Source organism: Lutzomyia longipalpis, chromosome 1 (assembly GCF_024334085.1).
Source record: "Lutzomyia longipalpis isolate SR_M1_2022 chromosome 1, ASM2433408v1".
In the NCBI taxonomy this organism is placed as follows: domain Eukaryota; kingdom Metazoa; phylum Arthropoda; class Insecta; order Diptera; family Psychodidae; genus Lutzomyia; species Lutzomyia longipalpis.
In genome coordinates, this window is record NC_074707.1 from 37,097,610 (window position 1) to 37,124,814 (window position 27,205).

The 27,205-nt window shown below is 39.0% G+C and overlaps 1 protein-coding gene across 7 annotated transcripts; it reads right to left on the bottom strand.

Moving 5' to 3' along the window:
- Positions 1-356: 356 nt before the first annotated feature.
- On the bottom strand, positions 357-27,028 carry LOC129787106 (neurofibromin). 7 transcript variants are annotated; one of them, XM_055822431.1, is made up of 17 exons: positions 26,878-27,028; positions 25,487-26,527; positions 25,234-25,424; positions 23,003-24,140; positions 19,888-21,417; positions 19,084-19,820; positions 18,830-19,021; positions 16,956-18,282; positions 10,075-10,236; positions 9,906-10,002; positions 8,792-9,813; positions 8,544-8,639; positions 7,225-7,590; positions 3,196-3,398; positions 1,646-1,832; positions 1,398-1,563; positions 357-745 (listed from the first exon to the last, which is right to left on the bottom strand). In XM_055822431.1, the coding sequence occupies exons 1-17, from the start codon at positions 26,935-26,937 to the stop codon at positions 738-740; spliced, it is 8,523 nt and encodes a 2,840-aa protein (XP_055678406.1). In that variant the 5' UTR covers positions 26,938-27,028; the 3' UTR covers positions 357-737. The 7 variants fall into 7 exon arrangements, with proteins under 7 accessions (XP_055678406.1, XP_055678404.1, XP_055678405.1 ...); XM_055822429.1 differs by having other exon boundaries at positions 357-1,059; XM_055822430.1 differs by having other exon boundaries at positions 1,398-1,572.
- Between the last annotated feature and the right edge of the window lie 177 nt (positions 27,029-27,205).

Consider the following 27,205-nt stretch of genomic DNA (forward strand, 5'->3'; position numbering starts at 1 on the left):
CCAAACGACGCGGCGTCGCTTCCTGGTCACGAAAAACGCACTTTCGCTGGGAAATTCGGCGGAAAACGCGAGAAAAACTGCGAAAAACTGAATGTGGGAGGGAGACAGTATCAGTGACGTGCACTGTCTCGTTTTCTCTTATACAAAATGTACCAAAAAATAGTGGTGGCTTTTGGAACTAAATTTTTACTGCGCCAATTTCAAAAAGTAGTCAAAAAAGCATGAATTTTATATGGGGGCTATGTGAAGGGGGGCTCTGGGGGGAAAATGAATGTCGTTGGTAAAAACCGCCTGGCATCAGGAGTCTCTGTACCAAATTTCATCACAATCGGACCAACGGTGTAGAAATGCATAGATGAACAGACACGAAATCCTTTCTTTATTATATAGATTGTTAGAGATTTTCCACATTTTCACATTTAATAATTTTTTTTGATGTGTATATGAAGCTTTTCTTTCTTTTTTTTTTGTCCTAAATACTCCCACGAGATTCTTTTTTGTATCTTCCTTTTTTTATCATCACAATACATTTACTATTATTAATATAACTCTATCGCTATTTTTTTATACTTTGTTTTGCGATGTAATAAAAACAGATTTTTTTCTTTTATAATATTTTCTTTTAAGTTGATATAATTCGCGAAGAGAAGAAATGAACTTTATTTTTTTGTTTAATAAAAAAAATCTTTGTAGCATCTTTCTCTTTCCCCTGATTTCTAAGGACGTTCGCAATTCTCTCATTTATCTAAAAAATAATAAGAAACATTAAAGATTCGCCCCTCTCCACCCCAACAAACCCCTTGTAACATTATCACATCAATTTGCTTCCAAAACAATTCCACATCGATAAGTAGAAATTTTCAATAAAATAGTAAAAATTCAATGCCCTTCGGTGATTAAAATTCCTCCTCCAAGGCGGTTCACCACATCTCTAGCCGAGGCCATGGGGATGCTTTGCCGTACGAACTTTGCTGCATGAGGCCCTCCTGAGGGAGCTCACACTTCCAGTTAAGCCATCATTATCCAGGGATTCCGAGGAGAAAGCTTTGAGATTGAATGCTAGGAGGACACAACAAGATTTCCAAATGATTTCTTTGGGGATGCCTCCACCCCACCATTAAACAACGTGCTATGTACACAACACAACATTCACAACTATGTAATGTCGCTCTCATCATCAGAGGGAGGGGAGATAAATCACAGATAAATTCGCTGAGAGTTTGGCCATCATCCTGGTCTTCTTCTTCTTCTTCTTCTTCTACTTCATCTTCTTCTTCCCACAAGTTATTACATTTTCATCATCATCAATGGGGGCGCACCTGAAGATGTGTCCATGCACTACAAGAGCAGCCCCTTTGTGCTTCCCTGACTTTTTTTCTACAAATTCTCCCGATTACCTTTGTCCGTGGGTGATCCCAGCGTTAAACTGCTCAAGCTGGAGCTGAGATTGTACGGACGTGGCGGCGGGATAGTCGGTGTAGTCTCCTCAACGGGCAAGCAAGTTTCCACCATTGCTTCCAGACAATTCACAAAGAGCTCCGAAGATTCTCCCATCATTGTGTACTGAAATACCTTCAAAAGATCAGCCAATTTTCCTTTTTTTTTTTTAACAAAAAGAACAAAATAAATTGAAAAGGGAACGAACCTTGGTGAAAGGTCCGGCAAATCGCCACAAACCACCAAAGCCACAGCTCTGGAGGAAGTGAAGTTGCTGCTGTGATGGATCCTCAGTGGCCAGCATGTTCTGAATGATGCTCTGCACGGCCATTAAGACCACCTGATCACTCGAAACTGACAGGACGTTGTTGATCTTCTGATCGAGGAGAGAATGTCTGCAAAATAATCATTTTTGTGCATAATTTTCTTTGAAAAATGTTTTTTTTTTGCCACCCTCCCACTCGAATTAGAAAGTCTGTAGTCACAAGGGGACTACTAGACTGCAGTCAAATAATCCAAGTATAGCAGAAAATTATAAAATGGTGCTATTCATTTGCAATATGAAAAAAAATCAAAGGAGTTTATTCATTTTTATGTTTCAAAGCGAAAAAAATGAATAAACTGCTTCACTGTTAAAAACGTTAAAAACTTGTTAATTCAGCAAAATTAATTTTTATATTTTAGTTATTTTTACTAATTTAAATCGTAAAAATACTTTGCGAAACATGATTTGACAGAATCATTCTAATAATTTAATTATTTTACTTTAACCTTTTTGACCAATTTAAGTGTTGAAAGCACCTTGATAAAAACGCAATTTTACTGAATATTTCTGCTCTTTTGACAATTTAAATTAGACTTTTTTCTTGACACTGAATAACTTTTGCTCTTTTGACGATACTCCTTAAAAAAAAATTATTTAAATGACTGAAGTAATCAGTCACAATCTTCCACCATTAGAATTGGTCAAAATAACAGAAGTACTTCAGTAAAATTAACAAAATAATTCAGTTAAATCACATTACGTGAGTGCTGCAACCATTTGAAGTACTTACTTCGGTCGTTTTGACCAATTCAAATGGTTCAAGCACTCGTGTAATGTACTTTAACGAATTTCTCGATTACATTGTGTTATTTTAACCAAATAACTTTAGTCATTTTTGCTATTTAAATAGGAGTTTTTATCATTTTATTGAATCAACTAGTCAACCCGAGCCCCCAATCACGTGTGAGCAAACTCCATTTTAAGCTATGAAAGGGGGGCGTATATTAGTAGGGGGGATGAATAATACGGTACCCCGAAAAATTTTTAAAATAAGAAAAACCCGTTATCTGACCCTTCAACAGGTAGAAAATAAGAAAAAATCAATTTTTCTGTGAGGGCGCTATAAAGGGGAGTTAGGGCGGAATTCCATATAGCGCTTGCAACTCGTATTGACCCCCTCTACCCCCCTACCAAATTTCATCAAGATCGGCCCAGCCATTTCGGAGGAGTTCATGTGCCACAGACAGACAAACAAACATTTTCAGCTTTATATATTTAGTTTGAGCCCAAAAAATCAGTTAAAATAACAGAAATATTCTACTAAATTGCCCTTGTCACTGATTACTTCTGTTGATCAACCAAAGAAACTTTCAAGAGTGTTAAAATTTTTGTTTAAAATTATAATTATTAATTTTTTTTTTAATAAAAATTAAAACTCACAAAAATTAGTTAAAAAAATAAAATAAATAAAAGTTTTAAAAAAAATTACTCACATAACTGGAAAGACTTTGGGAAAGACAACTGATCCCTCGGCCAAATACTGATAGAGAACCCTCGTTTCAGCCTCATCCGTGGAATACTTCACGAGTGTGGCGAGAACAGTGAGTACGAGTGCCTGAGTTGAGAGATCTGGCAAAACTTCCGGATCGAGAAGTACATTGGATTCATTTGATACTGATGATCGTGATCCTCGCTCCTACAAAAATCACACAGAACATCATTTAAAAACAAAGAACATTAATTCTGTCCTTTGGTCCTTACACAAGGACTCCACCTACAAGCAGGAAGGTTTAATTAAAATAAATGTGGCGAATATTTTTTTTTTTCGAGAAGGATTTCTTTTTGGAAGAAAACACAGAACAAATGTTTAGGGAAAAGATCACTTTATCCAAAAGAAAATTAAAAAGGAAATCTTTCTGGGGTGAAAATGATGGAAGAAACGTGATTTTTTTCTGAAGAAAGAAAAGCAAAAAAAGAGGATCAAGGGTTGATGTGAAAGTTTTGCCGAGAAAGAGGTGGAACACAGTCAAAGTGATTTTTTTTATTGAGACAATTATGAGAGGTGTGAGAACAACAGTGCACGGGAAGGACTTCACAAACAAAAAGAAAGAATTTTAAATAAAATAAAAAATTCTACGTGGATCAACGGTTTCGATATACCTGATGTTCATCAATTCCTGCCGAACTATTTGCATCTTTAGTTGTCGGCACAGAAAAGGATCTCTGCGTTTTAAACAACACTCTAGCATTCTAAATGCATTTCATAGTCCAAAAAATCATATTTTCCAAATTTTTCAAATTCCAAAATTTTCAACAAAAAGAATTTTTTTATGTGATCACCAATCATGACAAGAAAAATTATGAAAAAAAATTGCAATAAAAAGTGCCAATTTATTCAAAGAAAAAAAGTTTAAAGATAATTTTAAAAAATTTGCAAAATGCATTTCCAATTGAGAAATCAAAACAAAACGGTGAGAATTTCGAATAATAATTTTTTGTTGTTGATATTAAACAAATAACAAGAACGATCATGCAGTCCAATTTAAGGCAGATTTTTTTTTTAAATAAATAATTTTTGACACAAGAATAGTGATGAGTTTTTTTTGCAATTCATTTTAGAACACATATTTAAACATTAAACATAAATTTTATAGTGACGGTGATTGATTTTGAGTCCCAACGATTTTTTAAGTTTAAATTTAGATTAAATTTTGAATGATATATTTTTTAAGAAACAAAAATTAGTGACGATTTTTTTAAAATTTTTTGTGGATGATGAGATCCAGACAGTACAACATTTTTTGTAAGCATCAGGCAGGCAATAAGAAGAAAAGTAAAGAAATGAAAATCTAAATTAGTCAAGTTAATTGAGACAGAAACAACCACATTAAATCTTTCATCTAAATTTTTGTTTTAGAAAACTTTCACTTTTCAGAAAACCTTTTTTCTTCAATTTAATGCAATTTATTTATTTATTTTCTCAATCATTTTTCTTTTATTTAAAAATTGTTGTTTATTTTTTAATAAATTGCATTAAATTCCAATTTTACAAAACACATTCAACCTATATAAAAAAAAATTTCCTCGAAGAAATAATTTTCACGAGGATTTTTCTTTGAAAACAAAAATACAAAAAACACACACAGCAAAAAGGATCTTAAAGAACATCCCAATTTTCATGAGAATCCCTCATTGAGCATTTTTTTTATCGCATGAAAACCATGAAAACATCAATCTATAGAGACAGGAAAAGAGAATTATTGTCGAACAGAGAAGAATTCTAAATGCAAGATCTTTGTTTTTTTTTTTCAAGCTTGGCGTGTGCCTTAAATGATAATTCCAATTGATTTATCCGGATTTCTTTTTTTGAACTTATTTTTTAATCATCCAATACTCTCAATCACCACACAATCACTTTTGGTTTTGCATAAAAAATTCGTGTCTCTAAAAACGCCAAAGAAGATGTTTTTTTTTTACGTGTAGAGGTATAATAAACAGCAGAAGATATCAACGTTTACCAGACAGAAGCATGTTCTCCCAAGAAAAAAAAAGTAAGAAAAATATTTCTATATGTGTCAAAAGAAGGACAGCAATAATGTCTGAGAAAGAAGAAAAATGTTGAAGATTTATGAAAATTTTTTTGGGTGAAAAATGTTTTTTTTTTTTGCGCAACAAGACATCACTCTCTTTAGTAATATTTTCTTTTTGCAAGAGTGATCATGAAAACATCGTCAAAAAAACGAATAAAGAATTTCCTTTCCACACTGGAAATCACAGAATTATAGTTAATAAGAATGTGTAAATAAATAAAAAAATAAGACACCAACATCAAATATTTTCTTTTTTTTTTTCTTAAAACTCGAAAAAATTTTGAATAAAGAACAATTTATGATATTTTTTTTTTTCATAAACTTCTTTTATTTTTATGATTTATGAAGCGTTAAAAATTGTGTTTTAGCGCCAAGAAGGAAAAGAAATGTGAAGAGATTGAAAAAAAAAATAGATAAAATTCGACGAAGTAATTAATAATAATTAGAAAATGCCAATCAAAAAAATACGGGAATTTGAAAAATTTCGTGTAATTTTTTTTATCAAACAATTACAATGATTCTTGTATAGATTAACACGTTCAATACCAATAAAATATTAATTACGCAACATGTAGCAAAAAAACGATAGAGTAGTAAAAGATTACCCGGCTAGTTCTTGTTGATTCAAATTTTAAAAAAAATCCAAAACTGATTCAGGAGGAAATTACTACATTCTAAACCTTTTTAAGACTTTGTCTATTTTAGGCCACTCTCCAAAACCTAAAAAGGCTCATTCAGTATGAAAAAGACTTGGCCTAAATAAAACAACTCGGCTTTAAAAGGAATCGGCTTAAAAAGATTTCGGTCTAAAAAGGGCTCGGCTTAAACAGGACTAGACCTAACACGTTTAGCCTAAAACGGATCGACCTAAAGAAAAACTCCGCCAAAAAGGGATATGGCCTAAAAAGGACTCGTCCTTTTAAACTTGGAAATAAAATTTTCAATACAGTCGTGTCTGCGTAGTAGGACCGTCGTCAAAAAAACTTTTCCGCGGTAAAACGGCTTCAGAATAAGGAAATTTGCCTCCAGAGTGGGACAATTTGTACTATTAGAAAGGCAGGATACTAATTTTACCACTCTGAAGGCAAATTTCCTTATTCTGAAGCCGTTTTACCGGGGAGAAGTTTTTTTGACGACGGTCCTTCTAGGCAGACACGACTGTATCATTTTCTTTTTTTTTTTAATTACGGCTGTTTAACCCTTTAAGGCCCGCGATCAATCAATGAACTAAAAATAATTTTTATAGGTTCCTTTGAGTTCAAATAAGACATTTTTGGCAAAAAATCCCAACTCAAAAATTTTAGTTTTTCGTTCTTTCTTATCCTGTGAAGTTCTTGGGAAAATCCTTTTGCGGTCATAAAATGATCAGGGATTGAAAAACATAGTCTTGTACTAATTTGGATTCAATACTCATAAAAATAACTATAAACAAAATGAAACATTTTCAAAATCTAGCCTTTGGGTCAGCGTATGATCCAATGGTCCTTAAAGGGTTTATTTTTCGATCCATACAGTGAAAATTTCAATTCAAGTAATTAAAAAACTCATTTTGATAATATTTATTGAACTTTCAACTTTTTTTTTTGACATTTCCTTTTTTTATTTAACGTAAAAAATAACTAAAATTACACGAACTTTTCCTTTCCCTCAAATTGCGAATAAATTGAAGAACTTCTCAATTGCAAGAATTTTTTTTCAGCAATAACCTCTTTAAAAAAATCTTTTTTTTTATTAGGAAAGAAAAATTGAAAAAAGTCTCTTTGATAGAGAAAGAGGGACAAAGAGTTAGAAAAGAAAGATCAAAAAGAGAAATGTTGTGTTTGAGGAAGTTTTTTTTTCAAAATGTTTTTTTTTTCTTAAAGAGTTTTGTGTATTTGTGGGTGGGATGGATGGTGTGTTTGTTTTTATGAAGCACAATGTTTGGGGTCTTACTTTAATCGGTGAGATATTTTGTAGGCAATCGATAAAGTCACTACTATTTTTGGAGGATGCTGCCTGGGCAGTGTCTTCGGCACTGCCAATTGGCATGACGGCATTGTGCACGGGTTCGGATGATGATCTACGATTTTTAAATTCATGCCGGTGGCCACTGTATGCGGCGGCGGCGTGCGCCACGGCAGTGGACGCCGACGGGGCGCCAAAGTGGACGCCGCCGCCAATGGGGTTCGGCGATGTGGCTGCGCTTGTTGCATTTGCTGTGATTAGATTGGAATTTGGTAAATGGCCTAACTGGCTGCCCAGGGTCAGACCATGACTCAAATCTAAGCTCCGCCATGATTTGTCCTTGATTGCTGGATCCTATGTAATCGTAACGTGGTTAAAAGGGCAACATTTTTTTTGTTTGGCTCTAGCACGCACACAAAACACTCTCACGCAGCACGCACGCCAATCACGCCAGTTTTTTTATTTCATTCAATTACGCTCAATTTTCTCATTCAAAATTTACCAAAAAAATTAGATTCTAATTCACTAAAAACACTGAAAGAAAAATTCTACAGTGAACTGCAGAAATTCTATTTATAAAGAATTTTTTTTGGAGGCTGCAAAGCTTCCATTGCTAAACACTTTAATTATATTTTTAAATTAAATAAAAATAAACAATTTCTTCCAGTAAAGAATTTTGATTACTTTGGATGATTTTTAAACATTTTTTTTAGCACTCAATTGATCCGATTTTAATCAAATTTATTTACTGAAAGAACTTTAAATAAAATTCCAAAACAAATATATTTTCTAAACAACTTTTCTCAATGAGAATTAAATCTCTAAAAAACATTTTAAAACACCATCAACTTTGTGCTTTCTTTCGGACCTTCTCAATTGGAAAAGAATCTTCTAAAAGGTCAAATAAAATCACAAAAAATAGAAAAGAAAATTAAAAAATTAATTTATTAGAATCACAACAACTATCAAACGATCACTAGAAAGTTTTTTTTTCTACGGCACATTGTTCTTTTTTTGTGTGATGGGATGCACAATCAGTGGACCACTGAACACTTTTCTCTTTTTTTTTCTCTAAGAGATAGAGAGATGATAGAAATCTCAGGGAATTTTCTACATTCCTCCCCTCACACCTTGTTGAAAGTGAGGAGTCTTTGCCGGAGGGAGGGGATATAGTTTTACAGTGAAATAAAAAATTTTCCAAACCTACACAGCATCGCTTGAAACTTTCCATAAAAGACACCAAACTAACGAGGGAGGGTATAATCATTCAGAAAGAAAATCCTACATTCACACCCATTTTGCCTTACCTGGTGCGGTTGAATTTTATGTTGACGTGCATACGCAATGGCAGACTGATCTAGGATATCCCAGGATTTCTGGCGACGCGACAGGGGCATTCCCATCTGCAAAATCAGGAGAAAATTGCTTTAAAATCAGAGTTGATAAAACGTTGAACATTCAAATTTTATAGATTAGAGATAAAGATGAAAATTTCTTGAAATTTTCAAATTCAATTTTTCCAATTTTTTAATGAAGAAAATCACTTTTTACTCACACTTTGTGCCGATATGTTCGTTGTATCACTTATATCGTTGGGATTGGCCTCTCCGGGCCATCGTGACAGTGTGTGCTTGACATGACAACGTGAACGCACCTCCTCCGACACAGCTACAAGTGCCGTGAGGTAGGCCACACTATCTGGTGTCACCTCAAACTTATCTCTCCGCAGTGGTTTGGCAATAATTCCCAGCAACATGGTCAGCACACGAGAAGTTCGTGACACAGTGGTCGGTGTTGGATGCCGGAACCCTTTGAGAAGATGTCCAACCAGAGCAAAATGGAAATTACTCTTAAATGAAAGCCCCACAGCATGATCAAGCTGCTTAAAGTGCCATTCCAGCGGTTCTCGCGTTGCCATCATGGCATCCATTAAACTCTGTTTCTCAAACATATTTTGCGAATTCAGTGTGTGCAAATTTTGCTCCAGAAGAGCCAAGCCAGCAGCATAGAGGGTAATTTCATCCAGCTGCAGTACAGACACAGCAACCCAGAAGAGAGCTCGATGAATTGGCGATTCAGGTCGTAGAAGTGGTTGCAAGCGTGTTAAACACATAACTAAAGCTTCAATCAATGTGATATCCGTAAAGGATTCCAGAGCTTTCACGAGAATCCTCAGGAGTTGCTTTACATCCTGATCCGTGACACTCTTACTGATGCACCCGTACACAATGAGAGCTCTCGGCTGAAGAGCTGGATTGTAGCAGAAGGCGAAACTCTTCGCCAATGATGTCCATGTTTGGAGCCAATCGCAATCAGGAATATCCCTCATGCAGGCTTCCATTATCTCCAGCAGGGCGTCAGTTATGACTTCTAGCGATGGCAGGGCTAGGCGTTCCCTGTCCGACGGTGGAGCTTGTGAAACTCTCTCATTTCCAAGCCAACGATCATTGGGATGGCGACAGCTAGAACGGAAAGCTGTAACAGCGGCTGACTTCACCTTGCTAATGCCAAAAAGGAGGTAGAATTTCTGCAGGGAGAATTCATCGAGAGACAACCTGAGAACCCTCTGGGTTTCCTCTGCAAGAGATTACCCCCAAAAACAAAACCATTTAGCACTGAAAGAAACCCCTAAATGGCTAGAAAAAAAAAATTGTGAAATTGGACAGAACCTGAGAATGATGGCTTTGTACATGTACACAGGGAATGAATGATGTTGATGACCAAACCATGAGTGGAAGCACGCATTGACAGTGAACCCGTGCAAACCTGAAAACACGAAGAATTTCAACAAATCTACCCACAAAACAACACACGAATTGCGCAAAATACGAAACTCACCAAGAATGTTACAGTGTGGAATAGGTAGGGCAGATGCCGTGCCACATCCAGGCAGTTATTGAATGACAACATCAACAAATACCTCGCTAGGATGGCGATGTCGTCAAAAATTACATGTTGCTCCAGGAATTGAGTCGGGGAGTGACACGTTTTGTCCATTACCTGGCATTTTGTTGGGAAAAACGATCCCAAAAATTAATTTTTATACTTTAAAAATGTTTAAAATTATAAATTTTTTCTATAAGGAATTTTATTTATGAACCAGGGGTGTTTATTTGAATGAAAATATTCGGATTATTCGGATGATCCGCCAAAGAATTTAAAATATTCAGCAGATGAACATTTCTGTTTTTTTGTCTTAAATTGGTAGAGACTGAGGAGCAAAAGCCTAAAGAGTAGTTACTAAATTCTAGCCAAAGAAGTGAAATTCAATGTAGTACTTTATTTGCTAAATTTATTACTTTTCCCATTGTATTCAGTTAACTTTTTCAGCTAGCATTTACTATGTTTTTGACTAGAATTTAACTGTTTTTAGTACTTTTTTGGCTTGAATTTATTACTTAGACTATGTAATAAATTTAAGTAAAACTTTAATATAATTAAAAGTACTAAATTCAAGTCGAAAACATACTAAATTCTAAATGAAAAAGATCTAAATTCAATCGGAAAAAGTACTTACTAAATTTAAGGCGAATAAGTACTTTTAAGCTTAAAAAGTACTAAATGTAAACAGATCAAGTAGTAAATTCAAGCCAAAGAAGTACTAAACTTTAGCTGAAAATTAGAATATTCAGATCTTTGGAAATATTGTGATTATTCTCCATAATTTTCAGATTATTCGCCAAAACAGTCAAAATATTCGGCAGATAAGAACCTCTTGTTTATGAATCAAAACGTCGCTGTTGCAGGAATTTCTTGTTTTAATTGACTTAATTTTTCTTTCAACATCATTCAATTCAAATAAGAAATCAATAAAAAAAATCAAGATTTATGAACAAAAATCAAAAAAATATTTTAAAGAAAAATTTAATCCAAAATAATTTAATCTATATAATAAAGAAAGGTCTCTCTAAAATATGGTGTCTGTTCAGCTATGCATTTCTACACCGTTGGTCCGATCGTGATGAAATTTGGTACAGAGACTCCTGATACCAGGCGGTTTTTACCAACGACATTCATTTTCCCCCCAGAGCCCCCCTTCACATAGCCCCCATATAAAATTCATGCTTTTTTGACTACTTTTTGAATCTGGCGCCATAAATGTTGTGTGAAATTCACTTTTTCCCTTTGAAATATCTGTTGGAGGTTTTTGTGTGGCCCATCTACATAATAAAGAAAGGTCTCTCTAAAATTTCGTTCCTGTTCAGCTATGCATTTCTACACCGTTGGTCCGATCGTGATGAAATTTGGTACAGAGACTCCTGATACCAGGCGGTTTTTACCAACGACATTCATTTTCCCCCCAGAGCCCCCCTTCATATAGCCCCCATATAAAATTCATGTTTTTTTGGCTACTTTTTGAATCTGGCGCCATAAATGTTGTGTGAAATTCACTTTTTCCCTTTGAAATATCTGTTGGAGGTTTTTGTGTGGCCCATCTACATAATAAAGAAAGGTCTCTCTAAAATTTCGTTCCTGTTCAGCTATGCATTTCTACACCGTTGGTCCGATCGTGATGAAATTTGGTACAGAGACTCCTGATACCAGGCGGTTTTTACCAACGACATTCATTTTCCCCCCAGAGCCCCCCTTCATATAGCCCCCATATAAAATTCATGTTTTTTTGGCTACTTTTTGAATCTGGCGCCATAAATGTTGTGTGAAATTCACTTTTTCCCTTTGAAATATCTGTTGGAGGTTTTTGTGTGGCCCATCTACATAATAAAGAAAGGTCTCTCTAAAATTTCGTTCCTGTTCAGCTATGCATTTCTACACCGTTGGTCCGATCGTGATGAAATTTGGTACAGAGACTCCTGATACCAGGCGGTTTTTACCAACGACATTCATTTTCCCCCCAGAGCCCCCCTTCACATAGCCCCCATATAAAATTCATGTTTTTTTGGCTACTTTTTGAATCTGGCGCCATAAATGTTGTGTGAAATTCACTTTTTCCCTTTGAAATATCTGTTGGAGGTTTTTGTGTGGCCCATCTACATAATAAAGAAAGGTCTCTCTAAAATTTCGTTCCTGTTCAGCTATGCATTTCTACACCGTTGGTCCGATCGTGATGAAATTTGGTACAGAGACTCCTGATACCAGGCGGTTTTTACCAACGACATTCATTTTCCCCCCAGAGCCCCCCTTCACATAGCCCCCATATAAAATTCATGTTTTTTTGGCTACTTTTTGAATCTGGCGCCATAAATGTTGTGTGAAATTCACTTTTTCCCTTTGAAATATCTGTTGGAGGTTTTTGTGTGGCCCATCTACATAATAAAGAAAGGTCTCTCTAAAATTTCGTTCCTGTTCAGCTATGCATTTCTACACCGTTGGTCCGATCGTGATGAAATTTGGTACAGAGACTCCTGATACCAGGCGGTTTTTACCAACGACATTCATTTTCCCCCCAGAGCCCCCCTTCACATAGCCCCCATATAAAATTCATGTTTTTTTGGCTACTTTTTGAATCTGGCGCCATAAATGTTGTGTGAAATTCACTTTTTCCCTTTGAAATATCTGTTGGAGGTTTTTGTGTGGCCCATCTTCTACATAATAAAGAAAGGTCTCTCTAAAATTTCGTTCCTGTTCAGCTATGCATTTCTACACCGTTGGTCCGATCGTGATGAAATTTGGTACAGAGACTCCTGATACCAGGCGGTTTTTACCAACGACATTCATTTTCCCCCCAGAGCCCCCCTTCATATAGCCCCCATATAAAATTCATGTTTTTTTGGCTACTTTTTGAATCTGGCGCCATAAATGTTGTGTGAAATTCACTTTTTCCCTTTGAAATATCTGTTGGAGGTTTTTGTGTGGCCCATCTACATAATAAAGAAAGGTCTCTCTAAAATTTCGTTCCTGTTCAGCTATGCATTTCTACACCGTTGGTCCGATCGTGATGAAATTTGGTACAGAGACTCCTGATACCAGGCGGTTTTTACCAACGACATTCATTTTCCCCCCAGAGCCCCCCTTCACATAGCCCCCATATAAAATTCATGTTTTTTTGGCTACTTTTTGAATCTGGCGCCATAAATGTTGTGTGAAATTCACTTTTTCCCTTTGAAATATCTGTTGGAGGTTTTTGTGTGGCCCATCTACATAATAAAGAAAGGTCTCTCTAAAATTTCGTTCCTGTTCAGCTATGCATTTCTACACCGTTGGTCCGATCGTGATGAAATTTGGTACAGAGACTCCTGATACCAGGCGGTTTTTACCAACGACATTCATTTTCCCCCCAGAGCCCCCCTTCATATAGCCCCCATATAAAATTCATGTTTTTTTGGCTACTTTTTGAATCTGGCGCCATAAATGTTGTGTGAAATTCACTTTTTCCCTTTGAAATATCTGTTGGAGGTTTTTGTGTGGCCCATCTACATAATAAAGAAAGGTCTCTCTAAAATTTCGTTCCTGTTCAGCTATGCATTTCTACACCGTTGGTCCGATCGTGATGAAATTTGGTACAGAGACTCCTGATACCAGGCGGTTTTTACCAACGACATTCATTTTCCCCCCAGAGCCCCCCTTCACATAGCCCCCATATAAAATTCATGTTTTTTTGGCTACTTTTTGAATCTGGCGCCATAAATGTTGTGTGAAATTCACTTTTTCCCTTTGAAATATCTGTTGGAGGTTTTTGTGTGGCCCATCTACATAATAAAGAAAGGTCTCTCTAAAATTTCGTTCCTGTTCAGCTATGCATTTCTACACCGTTGGTCCGATCGTGATGAAATTTGGTACAGAGACTCCTGATACCAGGCGGTTTTTACCAACGACATTCATTTTCCCCCCAGAGCCCCCCTTCATATAGCCCCCATATAAAATTCATGTTTTTTTGGCTACTTTTTGAATCTGGCGCCATAAATGTTGTGTGAAATTCACTTTTTCCCTTTGAAATATCTGTTGGAGGTTTTTGTGTGGCCCATCTACATAATAAAGAAAGGTCTCTCTAAAATTTCGTTCCTGTTCAGCTATGCATTTCTACACCGTTGGTCCGATCGTGATGAAATTTGGTACAGAGACTCCTGATACCAGGCGGTTTTTACCAACGACATTCATTTTCCCCCCAGAGCCCCCCTTCACATAGCCCCCATATAAAATTCATGTTTTTTTGGCTACTTTTTGAATCTGGCGCCATAAATGTTGTGTGAAATTCACTTTTTCCCTTTGAAATATCTGTTGGAGGTTTTTGTGTGGCCCATCTACATAATAAAGAAAGGTCTCTCTAAAATTTCGTTCCTGTTCAGCTATGCATTTCTACACCGTTGGTCCGATCGTGATGAAATTTGGTACAGAGACTCCTGATACCAGGCGGTTTTTACCAACGACATTCATTTTCCCCCCAGAGCCCCCCTTCACATAGCCCCCATATAAAATTCATGTTTTTTTGGCTACTTTTTGAATCTGGCGCCATAAATGTTGTGTGAAATTCACTTTTTCCCTTTGAAATATCTGTTGGAGGTTTTTGTGTGGCCCATCTACATAATAAAGAAAGGTCTCTCTAAAATTTCGTTCCTGTTCAGCTATGCATTTCTACACCGTTGGTCCGATCGTGATGAAATTTGGTACAGAGACTCCTGATACCAGGCGGTTTTTACCAACGACATTCATTTTCCCCCCAGAGCCCCCCTTCACATAGCCCCCATATAAAATTCATGTTTTTTTGGCTACTTTTTGAATCTGGCGCCATAAATGTTGTGTGAAATTCACTTTTTCCCTTTGAAATATCTGTTGGAGGTTTTTGTGTGGCCCATCTACATAATAAAGAAAGGTCTCTCTAAAATTTCGTTCCTGTTCAGCTATGCATTTCTACACCGTTGGTCCGATCGTGATGAAATTTGGTACAGAGACTCCTGATACCAGGCGGTTTTTACCAACGACATTCATTTTCCCCCCAGAGCCCCCCTTCACATAGCCCCCATATAAAATTCATGTTTTTTTGGCTACTTTTTGAATCTGGCGCCATAAATGTTGTGTGAAATTCACTTTTTCCCTTTGAAATATCTGTTGGAGGTTTTTGTGTGGCCCATCTACATAATAAAGAAAGGTCTCTCTAAAATTTCGTTCCTGTTCAGCTATGCATTTCTACACCGTTGGTCCGATCGTGATGAAATTTGGTACAGAGACTCCTGATACCAGGCGGTTTTTACCAACGACATTCATTTTCCCCCCAGAGCCCCCCTTCACATAGCCCCCATATAAAATTCATGCTTTTTTGACTACTTTTTGAATCTGGCGCCATAAATGTTGTGTGAAATTCACTTTTTCCCTTTGAAATATCTGTTGGAGGTTTTTGTGTGGCCCATCTACATAATAAAGAAAGGTCTCTCTAAAATTTCGTTCCTGTTCAGCTATGCATTTCTACACCGTTGGTCCGATCGTGATGAAATTTGGTACAGAGACTCCTGATACCAGGCGGTTTTTACCAACGACATTCATTTTCCCCCCAGAGCCCCCCTTCACATAGCCCCCATATAAAATTCATGTTTTTTTGGCTACTTTTTGAATCTGGCGCCATAAATGTTGTGTGAAATTCACTTTTTCCCTTTGAAATATCTGTTGGAGGTTTTTGTGTGGCCCATCTTCTACATAATAAAGAAAGGTCTCTCTAAAATTTCGTTCCTGTTCAGCTATGCATTTCTACACCGTTGGTCCGATCGTGATGAAATTTGGTACAGAGACTCCTGATACCAGGCGGTTTTTACCAACGACATTCATTTTCCCCCCAGAGCCCCCCTTCATATAGCCCCCATATAAAATTCATGCTTTTTTGACTACTTTTTGAATCTGGCGCCATAAATGTTGTGTGAAATTCACTTTTTCCCTTTGAAATATCTGTTGGAGGTTTTTGTGTGGCCCATCTACATAATAAAGAAAGGTCTCTCTAAAATTTCGTTCCTGTTCAGCTATGCATTTCTACACCGTTGGTCCGATCGTGATGAAATTTGGTACAGAGACTCCTGATACCAGGCGGTTTTTACCAACGACATTCATTTTCCCCCCAGAGCCCCCCTTCACATAGCCCCCATATAAAATTCATGTTTTTTTGGCTACTTTTTGAATCTGGCGCCATAAATGTTGTGTGAAATTCACTTTTTCCCTTTGAAATATCTGTTGGAGGTTTTTGTGTGGCCCATCTTCTACATAATAAAGAAAGGTCTCTCTAAAATTTCGTTCCTGTTCAGCTATGCATTTCTACACCGTTGGTCCGATCGTGATGAAATTTGGTACAGAGACTCCTGATACCAGGCGGTTTTTACCAACGACATTCATTTTCCCCCCAGAGCCCCCCTTCATATAGCCCCCATATAAAATTCATGTTTTTTTGGCTACTTTTTGAATCTGGCGCCATAAATGTTGTGTGAAATTCACTTTTTCCCTTTGAAATATCTGTTGGAGGTTTTTGTGTGGCCCATCTACATAATAAAGAAAGGTCTCTCTAAAATTTCGTTCCTGTTCAGCTATGCATTTCTACACCGTTGGTCCGATCGTGATGAAATTTGGTACAGAGACTACTGATACCAGGCGATTGTTACCAACGAATACATTTTCTATTGGACTTTTTTCATCTCAATTATTTTCTCTATATAAAATTTGCGCGAAGCGCAACAAATCCCCGCGAAGCGGGGCGAGGTAAATTGGAGCGAAGCGACAATTTACCTCGTCTATAATATTCAACTCTGATTAAAACACAAAAAATAGAGAAAGAATTTCAAACTCACCCGACAGAGCCTCCCGATGACTTTCTTAGCCACCAATTGGACATTAGCAGAAGCCAAGGCGACCGCTGTGTCCGCCATTATCTCCACTTGAGGTGATCCCAGCCCAGAACTCACGGATTTGTGAATAAAATTATCCAAAACCATGTCAATGAGCTCCGGAATCTGCCCGATGGATCCCCAAATCTTGGCCTGAATCGACGGATACATCTCCTTCTGCTCAATGGTGAGATTAATTAGCTTCTCGAGGATTTGGGAAACTTTCTGCTTTTTCGATTCATCGGATGCCTTGCAGAAGCGCACGAGATTCTTCAACCACGGCGTCATGTACTCCAAGCAGAGATGCTTCAACTCAATTGTACTCCTCTGGAAACCTTGGATGCACTCCTCGAGGAATTCCAGCGTGAGATGGGGTTCATTGTTGGCCAACTTCTCACTCACGGACTTGATGAAGATCGTATTGTTTGAGGGAATGCACAACCCTTGAGTTTCTAGGAGTTGCCCTTCGATCTTCAGGTCAAATGTTGCCGTGAGGGCGCAAAGCTGATTGTAGGCCGCTGTCCGGAGATTAGGATCGGATGACCCGAGATTCAGTAGTGCCATATTGAGGAGTGTTCCGGGAACGTCTTTGGGGCGAATTTTCTGATGAACCGTCACCGAATCCGGCTGACTCAGTTCCCAGCGATTGCGTATGTGAATGATGGCCTGCACGATGTTATCGCAGTCATTGTGAATGAAGCTCAACTGCCCACTCTCATTGGCAATGGACAGGGTGAATTGATTATCATCCACGAGGCAAACTTCCTCAATTTCCGACGCATAGTACACATCATTGAGGAGCACTGAATGCGCCAAGACCTTCGTCTTTTCCGCCGAGGTGATCTGTAGGGCCGTTGGACCCACCTTGATGGCGACTTTGGTGTCTTTGTGACTCAATTTGAGGGCATTGTTGAACACTTTGAGATCCTCATCGAGTGACAACGTCGCCCCGGGCAGTTTCTGATGATCAATGTCAATGTACTCGGCTAATTTTTGCGGAGAATCCAGGAAGTAGAGCTTCTTATTCCCCTTCAGTGGCGCGAGGATCCTATCGTGGAATTTCGTATATTCCCGCACCCAGGAATTGCAGTTGTAAATGTAAACGCGCACGACATTCTCATAGGCCACCTCCGGAAGGACATAAAACCACTTCTGGAGGAATTCCGTGCGGAAACGATTATCCGAACAGGTGTGCGTAAAATCAATCACCACGTCAAAGGCGGAGTGGCAGAAGGGCTTCAATGTGAGGATTACATGATAAATTAGGAGATCTCCATTTGTCTCCCCAATCCTGGAAGATAAAACGTCCGTAAATTATATTTTTTCTTATTTATTCGTCACGATAGAGAAGATCTTCTCTAGCTTAGAGAAAAATGAGCAATTTGAAGTTTTTACACTCTTTGAATACACTTTTCTTCCCGGAAAGTGCTATAAGTGGCTGGAATTTGTGCAGTGATCCTGCCCATTGCATCAGGAAGTTTCTAAAGGATATTAGGAACCTCCTTTCAACACAAGGCTGATCCTTGATTTCATTTAGGGATCAAAATCTGAATGGACAGATTTCTGTCAAAAAATTAAATCAAGGATCAGCCGGGTGTTGGAAAGGATGTTCCTAAGATCCTTTAGAAACTTCCTGATGTAATGGGCAAGATGCCAGCACAAATTCCAGCCACTTATAGCACTTTCCGGGAAGAAAAGTGTATTCAAAAAGTCTAAAAACTTCAAGTTATTAGAGAAATGATAAAAAATAATTTAATTTTCCAAGGATTGATGGAAGTTCCTGGATAGTTTCCTGTCCAGAAGCTTCAGGAATAAAAGAAATTCTCTTCGGGACTTACTTGTATCTCCTGGCGATGTAGTAAAAGACAGGATGGTTGTCCTTATTTGTTCCAGCTTGATAGAAGATATTCATTGACTTGAGAGTCTTAAATTCCTCCTTCTCGTGCATTTGATGCTTCACCATGATTTCCTCAAAATTCGTCGATGACATATCAATTGAACTCCATCGTGCGTAGGAAGAAAACAGCAAACTGCAAAGAGAAATCTGTTTAATCCTCCCCTGACTAGAGCAACAAGAAATCTTTGTAATTACTGAGAATCAATGGGTTTGTGCTCCGGAGGTCCCAAATAAGCCAAAAGTGTTGCCATTTTATCGAATGGCCTCCTTCCCACGGCTTTGTGATCCCGACTACTCGACAGGTAATCCCCAATCCTCTCCTGATGCGTCCACAGTAGCCGATGAAGTGCCAAAACATTCGCATCTGAGATAAAACTCATACTGTGCGACGTCTGATCAACTGTCTCGCAATCTGAGGCAATTTGAATGAAGAACCTTCGTCCTGTCTCAAAGTTCGCCCTGAGAAGATCATTGAAACACAGCATATGCTGCTCCTTGGAGAACTCCACGTGATTGGCGATATTCTGCAGAATCTTGGACATCAGCATCAGTCCTCGTTTAACGGAAATTGGCACCTGTTTACCCACAATTCCCAACTCTTGTGGCGAAACAATGGCTGGATTGATGAATCTCAGGAAGATCACCGTCCCCACGGCCCCAATATTATTCTGCAGAACATTTGGGAATCTCTTACTCAACACCTGATACAGGCAGTGACACATGGACCTCAGCTGCGGTGGGAATCTCTCCGCTGAATTGATTATTGCATCGAATACTTTCTGCGTGAGAATTGTGAGATTCTTCCGATTTTGCTCAATGTCCTCATTGGGCTCTAGCCTGGCTGGATCTACTTCAAAACTTGCCGTGTGTTCCTCCAGGAGGGGCCTTATCAGTGGCTCCAGGAGACTCTGAAGGTAGCTTGAACCGTAGATCTAGAGAAACAGAGGAAATTATTAAGAAAATCTTCTGATTAGAAGCTTCCGGAATAATCTTCCTCACCTTGAAGCAAAAAGCCATGATTTTGCTTCCAAGGGAATTCCCCCGGAAGAGCGTCTGCATGCAATCGGACACCTCAACTTCCCGGTAGAACATATTCCACAGCAATGGCGAGAGGAGATGTTTGGCATCAAAGAGCGTCACGAGAACTCTCGCCAGCTCATCCATTTGCAGCGTTGTTACCACATTGGCCAGAGCCATGGCAATTGGGAGCTCCCCTTTGTCACTTATCATTGTAACCAGCTGTACGAGCTGTTCAAATCGATCTGCCAGCACAGTCTCAGCCAATGTATCGAATTCCGTGCCCTGCTGCAGGATCTGCGTTAGAACTTCCATAAAAGCCGCCCGGGTCTGCAAATCCGGATTGTAGCCCAAATCAATGGAGTGCATGAGCCCGGAATCAATATTGGCACTCAGGAGATTCGACATGGCTTGAATTGTTGCATTCCGCAGGGTACGAAGCTTCCCTGCTGCCATCCGGGGACGTGGTGGAAGTGGTGGATTCGTTGGATCTTTCTCCCCCTCAACTGTGTCCACACAATCACTCAACAAATTCATAAAGAGCGTGAAATACTTGAGGAAGAGCGCACTCTTGGCATCCATGAGATCCCCCCGATCAGACTCCTCAGGTTGCAGCGGAAGTCCCCGCAGGAGAGCTGCCACGGCTTCCATGCACGCCTGATCGAGATCTCGTGTAATTATCGTAACATCTCCCGAACTGGGAGGAGCAATCTGATGCGATGTGCCCATCACCCAGTCCGTCAGGTACTCAACAAGCTTATTCCGGAACTTCATCTCCTGCCGGAAAGCCAAATCATCCCGCCGCTTCATCATCACCTCCACCAGCTGGCAGAGTTTTGTCTTGATGTGAATGGCATGAACTGTCATATCCAAGTGCCGGACATACCGCACAATACCCAACATCATCCCCTCAATACTCGTCACACAGAGGTGCTCATTGGGCGATGGCTGATCATTCTGATCCTTCTCCTTCTTCCCATCCAGGATACTCTTCATGATGTAGATGCTGTGCTCAATGAATTGCGTATTAATATCCGTCACAATCACCTGGCCCTGCTGATCGAAGAACTTCTCCACAATTGATCGAATCTGCTCGAAGAGAATCGGATACAGCTGCGGTGTCATCTGCTGCCCAATCAACTCCTTCACGTGCTTCTGTATCTGCTGCCCAAACTTCTCATTATTACACACCAGCAGACGCAGCAATTGCCCAATGAATTGCGTCACAGGACAAAAGAGATTCTCCTGCGTTGACTTCTCACTCTTCTCATGCTCCTTCTTCTGCTCATCCTTTGAATTTGCCGCTGCAGACGTTGATGGCTGAGTACTGGGATGCAGGGAACCCCTTCCGGAGCTCGTGGAACTCGACAGGGATGACGTGGAGTGCGCAAGAGAGGTCATTGAGCAATTTGTCTGCGATGTTTTATTTATTCGCGACAACTTCACATTATTATTCTCCAGCTGATTCTGAGCCGTCGATTTGAGGCAGACCCCACCAATGGTCAGGAGGAACTATTTGCCCATTCCAACAAAAAGGAAAAAGTCATCAAAAGGACTTTTCAATGAAAATTCCCTCTCAATGAAGCATAGAAGAAAATAAAGGAGTGGAAATGTTCTCACACCACCCCCGTTCGACGCTACATTTGATTCATTCATTAATGAAACTCCAACAATGAAATAAGCGCATCAATGGTCAGAAGTGGAGGGAAATTGAGAGGTAATTCACACACATACGGAGCGTTAATTTATTGATTTGTAGCCAAAGAGACGGAATGATTTAATTTCTATCATTGAGACGATATTTCCGGAAGGATTCTATACTAAAGCAGATGTGAAGAGGATTTTCAGGGAAAAAAATAAAAAGAAAGAACAAAAGACAGGGGGCGTAGCCAGGGAGGGATTTTGGGTATACCCATGACCTCTTAAAGATGGGACAATTCATGTTCTTTATAAAAAGAAAGAAAAACAAATCAAGAAAGTCAAATGAAATTAATTATTGATACAGGCTTAAAATTAGAGGAAAAACTGATTTTTCAGATGTTAAAAAATCGTCAAACGTTAAAAAATTAAATAGAAATAGAAAACGGAACGTCAATCGTTAGAATGAAATGTCAAAGTTAAAAATGCAATTAAGTAAAGCAGAATGTGAGAAAGTATCGACTATTGAAAAGAAAAATGTTCTACGTTAGTAAAGAAATGTCAAAGTTAGAAAAGAAAACATTAACAGTTGAAAAAAAGAAATTATATGAAGTTAGAAAAGGAACGTCAAACGTTAGAATTTAATGGTCAAACATTAGACTTTTCTTAATGTTTAATGTTAGAAAAAATATAAAACATCGGAGAAAATGTTAAACTTTAGAAAATTAAACATTAGAAAAGAAATGTCAAAAATATGAAAATAAACGTCAAACATAACAAATGAAACATTGAACTTTATCAAAAAAAAAAAACGTTAAACGATAAATTGAAACGACAAACGTTATAAATGTCAAATTTTAACGTCAAACGTTAGAATTTCATAAACAAATTGTCAAAAACTGTAGATAAAAACTGATTTGAGTTAATAATGATTTAATGTTTCTTTTAGAAACTCCAATGTTTTTGTTATGTTTGACATTTCCTTTTCAATTTTTGACATTTCTTTTCTAATATTTGACAAATTATTTTCTAAAGTTTAACATTTTCTCCAACGTTTAATATTTTATCAAACAAGAAACGTTTCTTTTTCACTGTTTGACGATTAAATTCTAACGTTTGACGGCTCTATTCTAAATTTTTGATATTTCTTTTTTCAACTGTTAACGTTTCTTTTCTAACTTTGACATTTCTTCACTCACTTATCTTAAATCTTTATCCTGTTTTTCATAAATCTTTCAATTTTCAAGACGTTTATTCTAATCTGATCTATTCGTCTAAACACCCCATTCAATAGGTCTCTGGCTACGCACCTGGCTAAAAACAAAAGGGCTAAAATATGAGTTCAAAGCTATTTTTTTCCCTTTGAAAATAATTAATTTATTGTTTTATTTAATAATTTGAAAAAAGAAATTATTGGAAATTTTTTTAATCTCTTTAAAATCTTTTGAATGTTACTCACCCAGGTCATGTTGGCCCACTCTGTGATTTGCTCATCGAGATCATGCTCCGTACTCTGATGACTCGCCCTGCGCTTTCCCATTCCTCTGTGAAACATCTCCGCCTGCCCATCTTCCGTCTTGCCTTTTGGATATGTCTGCAGGAGCTTACTCTGTGCCTCCCAACAACGGTAGGTCTCCTCCCACGCAGGCTGAACCCCATTGGCGCAGTGCTCAATCTTCCGGAGGAGACAGAAGATGTGCTTTTGCAGCGCCACGCGTCCCTGTGTGTGGTCAAAGAAGCAAAACTTGGACTCTGTGCCGGATGTGGTGAGAGCACTCGAGGCCACAGTTAGTTCCTGGAAGAGGTGATAATTTGGCAGAATAGTCGTCACAGTGAGCTCATCGCTTCCCGAACGAATCTCCGCTTCCTCACAGAGTAGCCCAAAGCACGACAGGGATGTGATAATTGAGTCCAAGTCCACTGACCACAAGTACGTGAAGAAGACAACTTCGAGCTTTATATTTGCATGCTTGCAAATGGCAATTTGACTGCCAACATTTGCATAGTCCTTGTGCCGCTGCAGGAAGGTATTTCGACAGATTAGGATCTCTCGCATCCATTTCAGCACGTCCGCATAGTTGGCAATTTGATGTTGGATCAGCTTCTGTGAGATTGAGAAGAGAACTTGCGAACTGACATCCCAGAAGGTATTAATGGGCGCTTCGGGGTTCCAAACTTCAATTTTATCCGGAGAATGGAGCGCCAGGAGTGCCTCCATGGCTTCTTGTGCCACATCGGGCATCGTTGGTTGGTGCACGAGACTCACGAGGCCATTGATGAGCTCCAACGTGCTACTCTGCACCTCATGCCCAGCCTTCCCGAGGCTATTCAGCAGCAGCATCGGGTCAGCATGGATGAGACGTACAAGGAGAAGGAGAAGAGCTTTGTGCGCTGGACCCTCTTCGGGGCGGGTTAATCTACTCTGTGCGTCTTTGGATTTCAGCGTAAGCGACGTGATCATTCGCAGGGGGGTGTGTGCAATGTACCCCTGTGTGGCTTTATTGAGTGTATCCGTAAAGAGAGCCCGTAGCTCACCCGATCGTGCGTAGACCAAGTCAATTTGTGGCCACCACGGAAGGCGGGGCTGAGTAACGATTCTTTAAATGAACAAATTTGTTTTGTTTTGATTAATTTTCATGAGTTTTTGGTTAAGAGATTAAGAAATTGGGGTTTAAATTAACTTTGCATCGAGCCCACACCCGGGTGTGACGCAAAAGACAAATTAGCCAATAAGAACGCTCTGAATGATTTTATCAGCCAATCAGAGAGCCGCAAATTCTTCTTCTTATTCATTTATCTTTCATTTAGGTACTGAATTAATTATAGATATTCCTAAAGGTTGGGCTTCAGTGCAAGACTGGATTAAATAGGATGTGGAAGAGCTTCGATTTAACCCTTTCAGATCCATTGGGTCATACGCTGATTCAAAGGCTCAATTTTGAAAATATTGGAGTCTAAATTAGTACAAGACTATGTTTTTACAATCCCTGATCATTTTATGACCGTAAAAGGACATCCCCAATGACTCACAAAATGTCTTATTTGACCTCAAAGGAACCCAAAAAAAATTTATTTAGTTCAATCAACTCGCTAGATTGATCGCGGCCATGAAAGGGTTCAGAGATCACGAAATATGTGTTTTTTTATTTTCTAAACTAAATGGGATTTTCCTTTAAAAAGATTTGACAATATTACACGTTTAACTTAACTTTGCATCGAGCCCACACCCGGTTTTGACGTAAAGGACAAATTAGCCAATAAGAACGCTCTGAATGATTTTATCAGCCAATCAGAGAGCCGCAAATTCTTCTTCTTATTCATTTATATTTCATTTGCTGAATTAATTAGAAATTTACGACGTCGCATGTTCGTTCAATGGCTTCGATGCCTTCTATGAAAAAATGTATGAAAAATTTTTCAAACGCATTTTCTGAAATGAGCATACGTTTTAGAGCATGCACGTAAATATTAAAAAATTTCTTATATTTTTATGAATCAAATGGTGCAAAATTTGACTAGTCCGTAATTATTTAAAAGTTTGGGGTCATTTTCCGCTAATTCTACTGGGTTATAAAGGTGGGGCTTCAGTGCAAGGCTGAATTAAATAGAATTCAATTTAAGTGACCTTCCCCTTAAAAATTCCTACAAACAAATACAAAAAAAATTAAGGAAAAGAGAGAGATTTCTTACTTGAGGAGAGAGCTGATGATGACAAAATGATAGGCAGAATGCGATGAGAGACTGAGACACACCTTCAGTGCTTCGTTGTTGTGCGGTTTAATGCGGAAACAGGAGACCCAGCAGTCAATCATGAGGTCGATATCCTGAAAACTGTAGCCCTGTCCGCGTAAAAATGGTTTCGATGGGTTGAAGAGTAAAGCCTGCAAAGGAAGAAAAATGAGTCAGAACGTCCAGAGAAATCTTCCGCCGGAAAATCTTTCACCTTGAGATCGTTGATGACGCTCTGAACGAGCTGAAAGATCACATTATTGGAGTCTGCAATGTTGATGTATGTGGATGCTTTGCAGAGTTTCACGCAGGCAATAGCTGCAGATTCAGTGAGTTGCTTTGACGATGCATGGGAGCCCAGACCCTTCTTGATTCCCTCAACGAAATGCCTCTTCTTGAGGTGACACACCGAACACGGAGCCCCCGAATCGGCATTGACAATCTCCTCGAGGACTTTGGGGCAGAGAATAAGGAGGAGAATCTGCAGTGGCCACACAGCTGAGCGACTCTTCTTGTTCTCCGCATACAAGTCGAGAATGTCAAAAAGTTGCTCACAGCACTTGGACAGCTCATCATTGGGATTGCGCTGGAGTTCGGCAAATTCATGCGGGTGGAATTCAATCCACGTCCACATGGCCTTCTCGAGGGAATTCAGGAGAATAAGGTGGGCTGACTTCTTCAAGAGTCGGAACTTGAGGAGTGTCTCCGTGAGGAGTTTTGTGAGACGAATAACATCCAAATCAATGTGCTGAATCAGCTCAATGTCACTGTAATCGGGATTCTCTTCGGAGCACGCACTCAGCTCCTGGAGACGCGCTGAGATACGATTGAACACAGCACTGAAGTGATTCTGGGACAGTGCAAAGAGTACCTTCGACGCCAGGGCCTTCAGCGAAGTGGCATTTGGGTTATTCTCACTCTGAACATCGATAAATTGGCAAATCTCTCGCAGGAGGAGCTTCACGTTCATCGCCTCGTCGTAGCGGGCGGTATCTTTGGTCTGACTCGAGAGGCATCGCTCCAGAGTTGTGAGGATTATAATGAGGGAATCGTAGCAATACTTCTCCGTGTGCTCCTGCCGATTCTGTGGGTTCTGGAACGTGTCATTCACACGCTGGAGCATCTTCGTGAGCCCGGAGATGACTAAACTGAAGCGATAGCGGGAAATTGGGATGAGGTACGCCATCGTCTGGTCCAGTGTCATTCGTGACTGTGCCATTTGGCTGGTATTTGTCCCAATCATTCGGTATGGCAGCTGGGAAAGGCACAAAAGAGTGGAAAATTAAATTTTCCCACAACGTCCATTCATAAAATTTTTGCTTCAGCGCGCCTTTCATTCATAAATGCCCCTCCCCAGATGAAAAAAATCAAAACAATGCTCCATCTCGCTCGCACACACACAGAACTCTCCCCTTTTTCCCGCATATTTCGACACTTTTCACGCACTTTATGCATTCCCTGCGTGTCACGTGAACGAATATTCACTACAAAGTCCTTAAATTCACGAATTTGAGGGAGAATTGTGGATTTTTCACACGGGCCAAAATTATTGATTTTTTCTGGGTGAGCCCCAAAGGGAGCTTATTTGCCCCATTTCCACCTTACCTGCTCCTCGAAACGCATCAGCAGTGAATTAGCCCACTCCCCGGGCTTCTGGGTCGCCATCGTGGTGTATTTTCACAGCAGAAAATGCCTGATTTTCACTCAATTTTCCCGAAAAATCACAAACGACACAATTTCCCACACACACACATTCACTGCCTGCAAGAAAACCTGCAGATTTCTCCTGTTGCACCACCAAAAAGGAATTTCCACCGCCACCACGCGGGAGATTTGAAAAACATTCCGGATTTTCTTTCATTTTAACTCAACGAGGGAATGATTCACTGTAAATTCATTGAGAATGGAAAGAAAAACTTTCTGTGAAAATCCT